At 37.9% G+C, this 13,473-nt stretch overlaps 1 protein-coding gene across 2 annotated transcripts in view; it reads right to left on the reverse strand.

Annotated features, from left to right (window-relative positions):
* Positions 1-13,473, reverse strand: part of LOC125467305 (NAD(P) transhydrogenase, mitochondrial-like) — a 63,656-nt gene that overhangs the window by 11,038 nt on the left and 39,145 nt on the right. For both annotated transcript variants that reach the window (XM_048562973.2, XM_048562974.2), the window contains 6 exons: positions 8,044-8,277; positions 7,109-7,269; positions 5,596-5,775; positions 4,257-4,416; positions 2,262-2,343; positions 324-442 (listed from right to left, as the gene is read on the reverse strand). In XM_048562973.2, the coding sequence (XP_048418930.2) occupies positions 324-442; positions 2,262-2,343; positions 4,257-4,416; positions 5,596-5,775; positions 7,109-7,269; positions 8,044-8,277 (936 nt within the window). The remainder of the gene's footprint in view (positions 1-323; positions 443-2,261; positions 2,344-4,256; positions 4,417-5,595; positions 5,776-7,108; positions 7,270-8,043; positions 8,278-13,473) is intronic.

The following is a 13,473-nucleotide window of genomic DNA, read 5'->3' on the forward strand; positions in this document are numbered from 1 at the left end:
TATACATGACTGATAAGCAGATCAAAGTGGAAAGCTTAATAAGAACTCACTGCAAATGGGTGCTGGGCAGGGGAGAACCTGCTGTTTATCTCTATTACACTGTGGCTTTATTTCTGACATTCATGGTTCCCAGACTTTCTTACCAACTCTTCAATTTATTGCTGCTCAAACAATAGAAATTAAAGCTCAACTTTTTTTTAAGTGTTAATGTAATGTAACTTTCTGATAAACCATAAATATTAATAAAACAAGAGACAATATTGAGAGGACACTGCACAAGTTTCTGGCAGCGCCTCAGGTATATTCCTTTTTTCTGTTCTCACCTGGGAAGTCCTCATTTATCTCATCCATTTCTAAAACAATGTCATAAGGTACACCAGCCTCAGCCAGAAGTACATTGAGTTGACCAGGCATTCGGCCTGCAACAGGATGTATTCCAAACCTGCAAAGCATCATTCCAACAATTAATGAAAATAACCTTCATATTAGTAAGAACCATAAGTAGCTTCTATATTCGGAAGGAAAATTCTGATTACATTCTATAGCAATCAAACTGCGTCTCAATGAGGAGACCCCAGGTTGGTTGGTAACCCTGAATTACATTTGTTTTTCAGAGCTTAAAAAAAACTGGCATGTTTGTTTGGTGCAGACCTCACAGAACATGCCATTTTTCTTGGATATTCAGCGCTGAATTTCTAGCATCTATGCAACTGAACTATTATGTAAGCCTTGAACCGTGGAATGAACTGTAGTTTTGACATGGTTACAAAACAATGTGATTGTTCTGGTCAAACATTACTCCTCAAACTAAGCACTCAATTCAATTCTAGTTTGAAAATCAACGAGAAGACTAAACAAACTGAATTCGAACAGTCTAAATTTTGTGAATCAAATTTCTGATTGAATCCATGAACCACTCCATAATCTAATTTGACAAAGCTTTATTTACCATTTAATGACATACTGGCTCACTGTTATGATTTCTGTTCTATTTGTAATGGTGTTATTAAGTCTCATTCTTTCGCTCAAATCAGAAATAAAAATATGAATCATAGTCTGTAAATTGCCTGTTCATATTGGACTATAGGCCAACAGAAGGAATAATTCTCTACAATGGAAAAATTCTCCATTACATTAATGTACTTAATGAATGTAAGTCAATTACACCACAACCAGAAAAAAAAAAATCAGAAAATCTTTCGTTTTTGCAGAATGAGCATAAAGTACAGACAGAAACCATAGTTAGGTCTTCATGAGCGCAGTTAATGATGATGATTTAGGCACAATTTTACTCCATAGATAAGCTTATGTTTCTTTTTAGAGAAAACATGGTCTCATACATGAAGCAATTTAACAGCTAACACACCTGGGGTGAACAATAAACCCAATAACAACGAAAGGCCACTAGTCTCTAGCTGCCTCATGTTTCTGGACACCTTTGAATGAAATATTGGTTCGACACACAACATATCTCACGATATAAACTATATTCACCGAGGTAGACACATCAATAGAAGGGCATGTGAACACGACATATTTCCAGATTTCTGGATTTCAAAATGGTAAAATGGACTCGATTAACCAACCATCCTATTCACATTATGTCAGCAATTCATCCCAAGCCTACTGCTGGACAACTGAGATGTTCGGCAGAATAACAGGACTCATGATTTGTAAACACAAATCAGGGCAATGATTACACAGTAGATATGCATGTGGAATATTCAACAATTTGCAGAAATATAAAGATCCACTGGTAAAGTAATGTGGCCATGGACTCTCCACTCCAATGTGATAGCACAACATAGAATGGACAGTGCTGTTACTCACAGTTTATAACTCCTGCTAACAGGTGTGTCAGCAAAGTCAGCTGACAGGCCGCCCAGTATTGACAAGGGAGCTGCAAAGAGACATCTACATGATCCCTGCAACTTACCAGCAGGATATTAAATGAGGAACCTGCCATCAAATGGACTAGGCCTTGTGCCACATGTACCAGGAAGTTGGCCAGTGTGCTGTGGAGAATCTTTTGGTAGTATTTTAAATAACTAATGACAGCCAAGTGTGATGGTTGTCTAGACAAGAAATCCTGAACTTGCAAGGGCAAATCTTAGGACAGCAGGTTGAGAAACAGAACTAAATAGTACGAGCAATCTATGGGCAGGTGCCAGAAACTTAAATCATGGAAGTAACAAATCATTTCTGCCCATAATGAAAACTATAACACAATATTGGAGAGGGGAAAAAAAACAAGACCTTACCTGACCTGCTTCCCTTGCTCAATGAGCATCTTCACCATGTCAGCTATTGGATACTGAGCTTTTGCAGCGCATAAGCCCCAACCTGTATTATAGGACACATACATTTAAACTAAAATTAATACCTGCGCTATCATTTTAAAGATGCACGGTATTTTAGGGTATGATGGCTTAAGATTATGACATTACTGTTTACCATCTTAATACAGGATTACATTTATTTTTGCTTGTATATTTACTGACAGACTAAGTAGCTCCCTTGAAGTTTTCTGTTGATTTAAAATTATAAACAGTGACAGCTGGTGCTCATCTTCACAATAACCATTTCTGCATAATTAGGTTGAGTCTACCTAGTCAAGAGCAGCGAGAAAATCCCAAACTCCAAATTTTAATAATTAAATGTCATGCGTTTATTTAGGTGATATTTAGCCAAACTAGAAAATGGTAATAACATAGTTTGCAGGGCCCTGACAATCTAAAATATTACCTGTCACAATCAATCACCCAGGAGCTGTGCTTCAACAACTGTAAGCCTTTTAGTATATTGACGAAACGGACAGGTGCACCGAGACCAATATTTCCACAGTCTCACTATTCTAATCAGAAATAATCAGAAAATCGGATGGTAGGCAAATAAAGCAAAAGCAAAGACTTCTGAAATGGGGATTTTATCAGAGTGGAAATTCAATGCTGTGCAGTGGGGAAGGTGTTAGCAGGTAGGGTAGCCATTACTATTTTTTAAAATTCTTGTTTGGGATGTGGCCATTGCTCACACGCAGCACTTATCATGTCTTTCCATGGAGTACATCATTTAAAAGTCAACTGCATTGCTAAAGGGACTGAAGTCACATGAAAGCTAGACCAAGGAAGAAGATTTCCTTCCTGAAAAGAGCATCAGTGAAACAGATGAGTTTTTACAAAATCAGTAGTGGTTACATGGTTGGCATGAAGCTAACTTTTAATTCAGAATTTTCACTGGATTCAAATTTCACCATTTGCACCATGATAGAATGTTAACCCATGTCCCTGGAACAATGATTCTGTGACATAAACACTATGCCTTCTCCTTTGGGGTTAGTAGGAACTGCCAATGTTGGAGTCTGAGATAACAAGGTGTGGAGCTGGATGAACACAGCAGGCCAGGCAGCATCAGAGGAGCAGGAAAGCTGACATTTCGAGGTCCAGACGTGAAACGTCAGCTTTCCTGCTCCTCTGATGCTGCCTGGCCTGCTGTGTTCATCCAGCTCCACACCACGCCCTCACCTTTCCCTCACTACCTAAGTAAACTTTAGAGATGAGGAACCTTTAAATGAGGAACCTGCCATCAAATGGACTAGGCCTTGTGCCACAGAGTAGCAAACAAATGAAAAACATTTCTTGAGCCTCTCTTCTGTTTGTGTCTTCTGGTATATCAAATGACTGAACAAACAGTTTATCCAAAGTTACATTATTAATAACTTTCATAATTTTAGCATTTAATTTTTAAAAAATGTCTTGTTATTGTCTTACCATTGAACCAAAGGAATTATGATGGTGATGCAATTGCACAGATACTGATAAATAGAGGGGTTCATATTACTAATTCTTACATTTATCTTTACTTTCCTCGATAAGCACTATTTGTTACTAATCTCTAGAGAAATGGTAACCTTTAATTACAGGATATTTGGTCTGAAGTAGAGTTGAAAGAAAAGCAACAGTCCACATTATTAAATTTTTTTTTTGCTTGTTAGTACAACACTGAAGCATAGGAGAGAACTCTGGAACTCTTGCAATGTTATTCTGAAAATCCCTGACAGCATCTTTTTCCTAAGAATACTCAAGTTTTTTCTGTTTGTTTTTGTAAATAGAAAACAAAAATATTAACAAATTTATATATTGTAAATAGTTAAATTCAAACATGGTCATATCTTAACAATCAGATTGTGGATTCTGCTTCTATCTTTGCTACAGTAAACCATTTATTCATTATAAACCACTGATTCCAGAAACCCTTACCTGGAGTGATGATGATTGAGTTGGCCTCCTTGATCATTTCAACAGCCTGATCCACGTTTACTTCAGTGTGAGTTCCAACAATTTCCATGGGTTTGCCTGTGCCAGTAGATGATGTTCCATATCCTCCCAAGATTACATTGGGTAGTGAGCGATTCATAGCCTTGATTGTAAGGCGCCAAAAGTAGTTTAATATTTCATGTAAAGCAAGATATTTAGGTACAGTTTAATTCCAGCAGAGTGGTTTCTTGTAAGCAATGATTGTACACCAGTAAATCCAGTCATACAATGTTCCCCCCCTGCCCCCATTTAGTTACAGTTTGTAACTGCCTAGCTGGTGATACAAAGCTACACTTAAAAAGGCTGAAACAATTGAGCACGTGAACATATAACACAGATTTCAGGAATCTCGTGCGTAATGACTTTTCCTTTTTTGGCATATTGTTCTGAAAGTAGAGCTCACACTAAGAACAATTCTCATTTGTTGAAGAGGCCAGACATGTGCATTTTCTGATGTAGTAATACTGACGGTGAAATGTCTATCACATTTTCTCATTTAAGAAAAGAAGAGAGTAGAACGGTTTGCCAAGATTTATTAGTCAGCAACCCAAAATCAACCACCTGATATTCACAATAATGTGACTGAAATAGTATTAGCATCTGTAAATGCTCCTGTATTTCAGTAACCAACATTTCATATCAGTTTAAAATGTGTGATTCTGAGACCCTTCCCGAACAATCCATTATGACTTGTCTCTAAAAGCAAACTAGTAAGATCCATTTTGTATAAATAATGAGTATACAAGGCATTTGTGGGAAGGAGTTCTTGTATGTAGCTTTATGGAAGAAAGAAGTTACATTTTAGCTGTTGCTTCTGGTTTCAAAATGGAAATCTGTTGCAATCCACACAAAAACGTTCCAGGTCTTCTGAGCTTAAATCCACAATAATCTGATTTGGGAGACAATGATAAATACCAGAGATTTAAAATCTGCTGGTTACGTACAGTCTGCTAATAAACTATTCTGGTCAGAGCTTTATTCCACACTGGTCAACCCACTGTTAACTTGTTCCTTATTTACATCCAATCAAAAAAAAAGTCTAATTCAGGGATGTTATATTCATCTCTGGAGCAGGCAGGACTTGAACCCAGGTCTCCAGACTCCGGGGTACAGACACTATTACTGCACCATAAGAACACTCCCAACCAATTTCTCACTCAGTTACCAGATAACCATCATGTCTTCCTAATTCTACTCTGCTTTAGGCGTCCTCGCTAGACCCTACTAGCTAATAACAGACTGCGTCATCTGAAGGTTTGCTTTTAGAAAGAAGATATCTTACCACACACATAATATACGAGAGGATAGCACCAGAAGATCCTATCAGAGCACCAACAATCGTCATTAAATTGTTATCCAACAGAAAACCTTCTGCACACAGGGCCCAACCAGAATAACTGTTTAACACAGTGATCACAACAGGCATGTCAGCCCCACCAATGGCAGCTGTGAGAGTCACACCCTAGACACAAAATAGGTACAACAGAGTTATAATGCAGTTATATTACACGATGCTAAAAATGTATTAATTATGATGATCAGAAGAAACCTATATCAAATATCGTTAGACACCTCTGGAGTAGGTGGCACTTGAACTTGCCTCTCCTAGCTCACAGGTAGGTATTCTACCATTGTTCTCTGTAGATCATAAATGTATTTGATAATAACTAACATATATTAATGAATATTGTTCTAGCTAAGGGTAATGACAATCAGAAAAAAATATCTAATTTAAAAAATTAGTTGCCAAGTTGCAATTTCAAAAACTACAAACCAGATATTATTGTCTTAACCATTTATCATCCAAAGAGCTGGTAGTGCATTTATTTTCACAGTTCACAAAAGATACAGCCAAATAAGGGCCAGTTAGAATACTTTGTTTCATCCATCCAGAAAGTCAATAAATGATAGTTGGTTCCTGAATGGCTGTACAAGGTTTTTTTTACCCCACCTGCACTACCCAGTCTAAAAATCCACTCCAAACTGTGAATTCTTTTGTACTTTATAAAGAAAACTCTGACAAGTCTAAACTGTTCCCCCCCCCCCCCACCCAATATGGTGCTGTGCCTTTTATTCTACTTAATATTAAATCAGTAAAACTGGAGAATTGCTTTGTTTTTAGGGAAAGAGAGTCATTTAAGTTTCTCCAAACATCATTTGGTCACTTAACAGCTTGCTGGCTTTTCTGTGAACCTGGCTGCCATGTAATGAAGTCGTGAAATTATTATGTTCTTCCAAGCACTGTACATTTTTTGACTAACTTGCACTGACCTACATGCTTCATAAGGATATACAGTTTAGTCTTCTGTTTCTACAATTGATTGTTGCCCCAGATAACTTCACCTGTAAACTATCAGTATACTGACAAAGTTATTCTTAAGTTCTTATTTCTCCAAACTTTCTTCCCCTCAGAATTTGTACTCGAGAATCCATACCTAGGTATCTTATTATCAAAGATGGCACGGCAAGTGGTGACTTGTAAACTTTTCACTGCACTCACACGACTACATATGACAATAAAGCAAATTCAATTCTAGGTTCCATTTGTATCTTCGCCCCAGTTTCAAATTTTCTTAAATTTTTAACCCAACAAACCCAGGAAGAATGGTAAATCACGAAAAATATTTTAAATTCCAATTTTAATTCCAGGAATTCAAATTAATTACTCTTTGATGTGCTGGATGACAGTACGTACTCATCTTGTGTAAAATCAAGAACAGTATTACAATAAAAAAAAACCCGGCAAATATCATTTCATTCAACAAATAGCTGCAACAGATTTAAGGTTTTCTTACCATGATTGTTGACAAAGCAGAGACACTTAATAGACAGGTCATGCCTGTGGTATAACTGGGATCCAGCATAAATGGTACCAATCCACCAACTGAGGCTGTTAACAATCCAGCATTCAGGTAGTGCCGGCCAGGTAGCATAAGTGGAGCAGAATTTAGTAGGCCTGTGTAACGAAGAAGTGAACTTTAGCTATTCATTGATAACTTGGTTTAACAAAAAAAAATGCTGCTGAAAGTGACTTTTAGTTGATCAGTTTAAAAGAAATTTGGAAGCATTCAAGATTATAAAAAAATGTAAATTTAAATGCAAATTGGAAGCAAAAAGCAATACAAGGAACACAAATGACAAAAACAAAAGTAGAGAAAGTAATCTGTAGGTTGCAGGTAAGAGTTGTGTGGCAAATCACCCAGTCTCTCTCTCTCTCTCTTGTATATACACACACACACACACACACACACAGAGACAGTTAAGTAGCATCTACGCAGATGTGAAATATTGCAGCTCTCTCACTGAAGGATAACTTACAAAAGTATCAATGCTTTAAATAAAACGAGATATTTGCATCAAAGCACTTTTGCTGACACTCAGTGCAATCATGCGTTCTAGGTTCAGTGTGTGTACCTTCCACTCAAAAAGGCAAGGCTTTATTTTCCCCAAACAGCAGGCAGTATTGGAGTTTAAATTTTTGTTTGTATTTTGCCTGGAAGTAATTTTTTTTATATTTGTAACTAAACCTGTTCACTGTTAATAATATTGAATTATAATTCACAATATAGATATGCAATATATTAGCAATAAGAATGTAGATGTAAATATTTAGTGTTAATTAAAGTACAAAAAAAACTCATTCATGAACGAATCACAAAGATTGAACTTAAAGTTTTAACAAAATTGGGTAGTTTAATGCAATCTGTTCTAAGTATAAAGAAAATGTTACCTTGTAATTTCCCATAAGCCACCAGAGAACCGCTAAATGTCACTCCACCAATGTATGTGCCCAAATATGCCACAGTCTTAATAAGATTCGCAGCAGGGTTTGTATCAAGGTGCGGGAACTCGATCATATACTCAGCAATGCAGGTGAGAACAGCTGCCAAACCAACCAAACTGTGAAAGGCAGCAACTAGCTGTGGCAGATCTGATATCTCGATGCGTTTGGCAATGGTGAGACCTAACAAACAAGAATAGCATTTATAAAATCAGACTACCTATAAACTTAAAAGCTCGCAAGCATGGCAATTTGGCTCCTCCACCCATCTCAAATGAGATACAGACAGACAATGAGATCCAATTATATGCCTTTAAGCAAATGGCGTTACTCATCTTTGCAGTGTATCCAACTTACCTTTATACCTATCTCTTTCGGCTTTGATGACATTAAGGGCTGGCATGTACGCTAGGCTTCTGTTTGCACCCAAAGTCAGACTGAAGCGTGGTTTATGTGCTCAATTCTTGGCAGCAGAACTGGCTCATGATTTTACCATGGGATGGACTCATTCACCTCAAGGACCCCTGATATTGCCATCCCAGTTAGAAGGTAGCAGGCTGTATAATCCATGGAGTCCCATTGGAAGAGGAGGGCACCACTGAGGCAGATCAGTGGGCTTAAAAGTACCTCAGCGCAAAGGCAACATGGGACGGGTATACTGAAATCAAAATATGAAGGAATGAGCGCTGTTGGTCCACTGGGGAGAAGGAGAAATCCCTCATGAGGGGTCCTCTCCCTATTTTCCAGGCTCATTCCCATTCCCAAACCCAGATGCCCCAGGCTGTCCACCTTCATGAAACTATTGGCCTCTCCATTAGCTGCACAGCTGCAGCACCCAATAAAGCTTCCTCTAACAGGGCCAGTAATTATGAAAATTGGCTGCCCAACTGCATGAAACATGTAGCGAATCATTACTCTTTCCCCATCAATCTACTGTCCTTAAACAGCTTCATTTGTTATGAAGCAACTTCTACAGTTAGACCATTCAGACTGAGCTCCCCGGAGGAAACCCATGCAGATACCATTGAGATTGGACAACTGTCTGTATGGAGTTTGCACAAAGCCAGAATCAAACCCAGGCCTCTGGGGCTGTGAGGCAGCCTTGCTAACCACTGAGCCACTGTGCCATATTGTTAGACCCAGTCATAGTCATATTGCTATAGAGAAACATTCCTGTGGCGTTCAAATGCTTCCCACCAAGGCAGGTGGAAATCCAAAGTAATCCCTACATAGCTCTCTCCATGGAGCATTTTGTTGAAGGAAAATTCCTGGGATACAACGTGTTGTTCAAAAATGGAAACAATCTGTAAAAGAGAATTTCCTGCACCCAATAATGGTGCTGTTCAGGGAGCTGCCGAGCAGTCCAGTGGTGTGTAAATTAGATGTGGCAATTATAGAGTTACACAGAGATCGGGTCAGGCTGGGATGGTCTGTGGAGGGCTGGTGTGGACTTGATGGGCCGAATGGCCACTTCCACACTGTATGGATTCTATGACTCTAACAGATGGTTCATTACTCCAAAAGGTACAACAGGACACCATCTCCTGTTTGAAACGTTACACAACTTATGCAAAGGTTGAAACTGCTCATTAATCCCTCTTCCATGGTTTTAAGCTTTGAATACTTGACCCCATGATGTAATGCAGTTTCATTACCAATTCCCTGCTGCTCCTCTTATTTGGCTCAAGCTCTGAAACTCCTTGTACAACCGTTGTTAATTACTGCCACCCTGACTACCTCATTCCAGTTTGCATTTTGTAGAAACAGGAGAAGCGGAAGAAAGCCGGAAGCAAAAGGCATGAGAGAGAGTTGGAAAGAGCAAATGAAAGGAGGTGATAAAAAAAACAAACTTAAACCCAGTCAAACAAATGATAATTAAAAAGAGAGAACAGAATGGAAAACAAAACCAGTCCAAACTGGGTTTGGTGAATCTACAACCAGTTGACATCCTGGGCACACTTTCTCCAGGGTTGTCCTAACCAGAGTTTTTGAAATACATCTTCGAACCTTGTTTGTGGAATTTGTTGAAATTTAAAAAAAAATAAATCAGTAATGGAACTCACATGTGAGTGGTATTGAATTCTAATACTGGTGACCTTGTGTTAACCTATTCTAAAGTAACTGTCTGGATTGTGCTAGTGCTTCTGCCAGCTGCGCTGAATATGGCTCTGTATGACTGGACATTTGGGAGCTGTGGAGAAATAAATTGTTTTCCTGCACAAAAACACAAAAATACATTTCACAACATAGATATACAACATGACATTTTCAATGTGGTGCTTTCCAAACTGCCAGAGGCTAAAGTATTGGGTTTCTAATAGATGCAAGCACACACTGTATTTCTGTCATCGTCATTCCAGTTCCATAAACTGTCTGGATACTGAACTTTTACAGACTATCGAGTTCCTTTGAAAATTGTTCCAGCTAATCAACAACAATAAAGAGGGAGAGTCTCCAAACAATTTTGCCTCGGTGACTTCATGTTGAGAAAGCAACTTTCCTAAAGAATTACCCTAGTTTTAAAAAGCAGCCTGCTTACTCAATTGTTCCTAAGATACTAAGAGTGTAGCACATTGGAAAGAATTAACGAATTGATGGGATTAGAACAATGTTTTCTTTGTCAAACAAAATATTTCTATTAGCATTATGCTCACTAAAGGCAGATACTATGTTTGTTTAAAAAAAAAGTAATTCTTTCTCTTCACACTTACTTTCAGGCACCTAATCTCACTTCTAAATAGCCTCGAAACAATTTTACATGATTAAATAATGGGACTGATGTTTGAAGTTCCGACCAATAAATTCACAATGAAACATTTTGTTGCTGAACAATTCTGAAGTAAATTATGGTCAAGGCTTAATATTTGGATTGTACAGTCCTCAAATTACTGCCTCGACATTTCCAAATATTTTGCGTGATTAGCTGAAGAACGTTAGTCTTGGAATGTGAAATTTTACAGTGGACGCATCCATTTTCAGCATCAGGCACATTAGGTGGAAGGTAAAACACAATCGAGTACTGAGCAGGGCTCCTTCCATTACATTATTAGAAGCTGTATTATGGTCTGCTGAAATCCTTGGATAAGATTTGAAATATTGCTGCTGGTTTTTATCTCAACTGCAACACTACAGAGTATGGTCAGTGGGTGATTATAAAAATATAACCTGGTTACAACCTGGTTATCAAAGCTCAGCTGATTCCACATCTCAGCTGGTGACCTGGCCTTTTATAATTCATTAAGAAACCCAATACAAAGGCTCACACTCAGTACGTTGTGAAGAGCCCAATAACAAATCTCTACTTTAGTCATTTGAACAGATGGACTGCTGGATCCTGTTCACAAAGCTGATGCATAATCCTAATAGTTATACGTGAAAGAACAAAACTGTACTAATAAAGCACCTTATCATATCTCTCATAAATGTCTCAACATTTTGCACAAAGATGAACCTTTGAAGTGCAGCAACTACTACATCAACATATCATGAAAGGAAAATGAGATTAATGGCCAGTTTGTCTGTTTCTGGTGGTGATGGTTGAAGGAGGAATGTTGGACAGCACTTGAGTAGAACTCAGCCTTTCCTGGAACAATTCCATGGGATTGTCCAATACTTAAATGAATATCCACCTGACACAGCAGCTGAGTATTTGTACAGTTCTCATCTTGTGGACACACTTGCCTTTAAACAAAAAGAGTTGTTTGATTTGCCATTACTCTGTGTTCCACAGTAAACCATGTGCAACATTCCTTTTATTTACAAAATCCATTATTGGTGGAACATTTGATAAACAAGTAGTAAGTGGCTCCTCATGCCCTAAGCATCGACACTGTCATTATACTGTTATTGATTCTTCCCAGTTTATTTAAATCCAGAGATAAGAGTTAAAAATAACGAGATGATAAAAGGAAATGGAGTCAGAACTTGAGGAAATAAATCCAACACAGAAGCCAAATTACTCAACAATGCATGGGTCCAGTATACTGAAAATTTACCCACTACATGTAAAACACAGCAGTAGCAGTATTCTAGCGAGCACTACATTTTCTGTAACTTCATAACTTTGAATCCTGTTCTTAATATTGTTTTGCCACTTTTCAAAATCTTATATCACTCACTTGTCATGTAGCATTCTGCTTCCACGCTGTTTACAACACACACAAATTTAGTTCTGCCTATCGGATTCTTCATTGAATTTAGAATGTACAGCAGATTCGAGTGAACAACCATTAATTTTTTTTGTCAGTTTGTTAAAGGAACTTTCTGAAACAGTTCACCCGTGGCCAATCTATCACCTGTTTCAATTAATCCTCCAACATTTGTATCACATCACTGCTATGCTGTAGACGTAAATGTCAAATAATTTTTCTGGCTTTGTTGGATTTTTTTACAATAATGCAAAGAAACTGTACATTGATTCACAGTAAATCACTCAGCACAGGGCAAATATTGTTAAAGGTTTTGGAATGATTTTCTGACCAACAGCACCCTCTACTGCTGATTTCTGAAAGAAAAGGAACATCACTTATATATCACCACTTGTTCTATCCTCGCACCACCTGTAACAGATATTACCAATGGACCATTTCAACTGAGGCTCATGGCCCTGCCTCACTTGTCCATCTCCTGCTTGCAAGCCATGTTATTGATACGGAGTTTGGGGGATTTGCGCCTCTTATAATCCAAATGTCCCAGACCGTGAGCCATCAGTTTGCAATATCTTCCATCCACTTTAATTAGTGTGAAACAAACATACCAATTTTCCAACAAGTCCCTTCTATCTCCACACAGTTACCTCTAATGTGCACATCATCTTCTTGCCTTGTTCTTCACATTAAAATGCTACAAGAACCAGTTCCCTTATCTATTTTGAAAGCATATAGCTTTAGCTCTGATTCCAAGGCTGTTGCAAGATTATCCTATTTCCATATAACATGGCAAAACAAAATAAAAATTTCTTCCAACCTTATGTTGAAAAATTTACTGCCATTTCTTTGGAGCCTGTCAATATCCACACAAATAATGGCATAGGATTTTAACCAAAGAAAATGATATGTGGGCATAGCCGAACAGACTGGCATTTGTTGTCCCTCTAATTGCCCAGTTAAGGGTTAAACCAATAGTAGTGGGAATGACATCACATATAGGTCAGACCAAGTTAGGATGGTGTATATCCTTCTCTGGACAACATTAGTAATCCAGGAGGGTTTTTGACCAGTGACAGTGATTACATGAGTCACAATTAGGCTAGTTTTCTTTTTAAAATTCGAGACTTTTAACTCAATTCAAATTTCATCAACTACCATTGTAGAACTCAAACCCCTGTTCTGGGAACATTAACATGCGGTTCTGGATTATTATGCCAGGAATATTATTAAT

The sequence above is a fragment of the Stegostoma tigrinum genome, chromosome 33, assembly GCF_030684315.1.
Source record: "Stegostoma tigrinum isolate sSteTig4 chromosome 33, sSteTig4.hap1, whole genome shotgun sequence".
Taxonomy (NCBI): domain Eukaryota; kingdom Metazoa; phylum Chordata; class Chondrichthyes; order Orectolobiformes; family Stegostomatidae; genus Stegostoma; species Stegostoma tigrinum.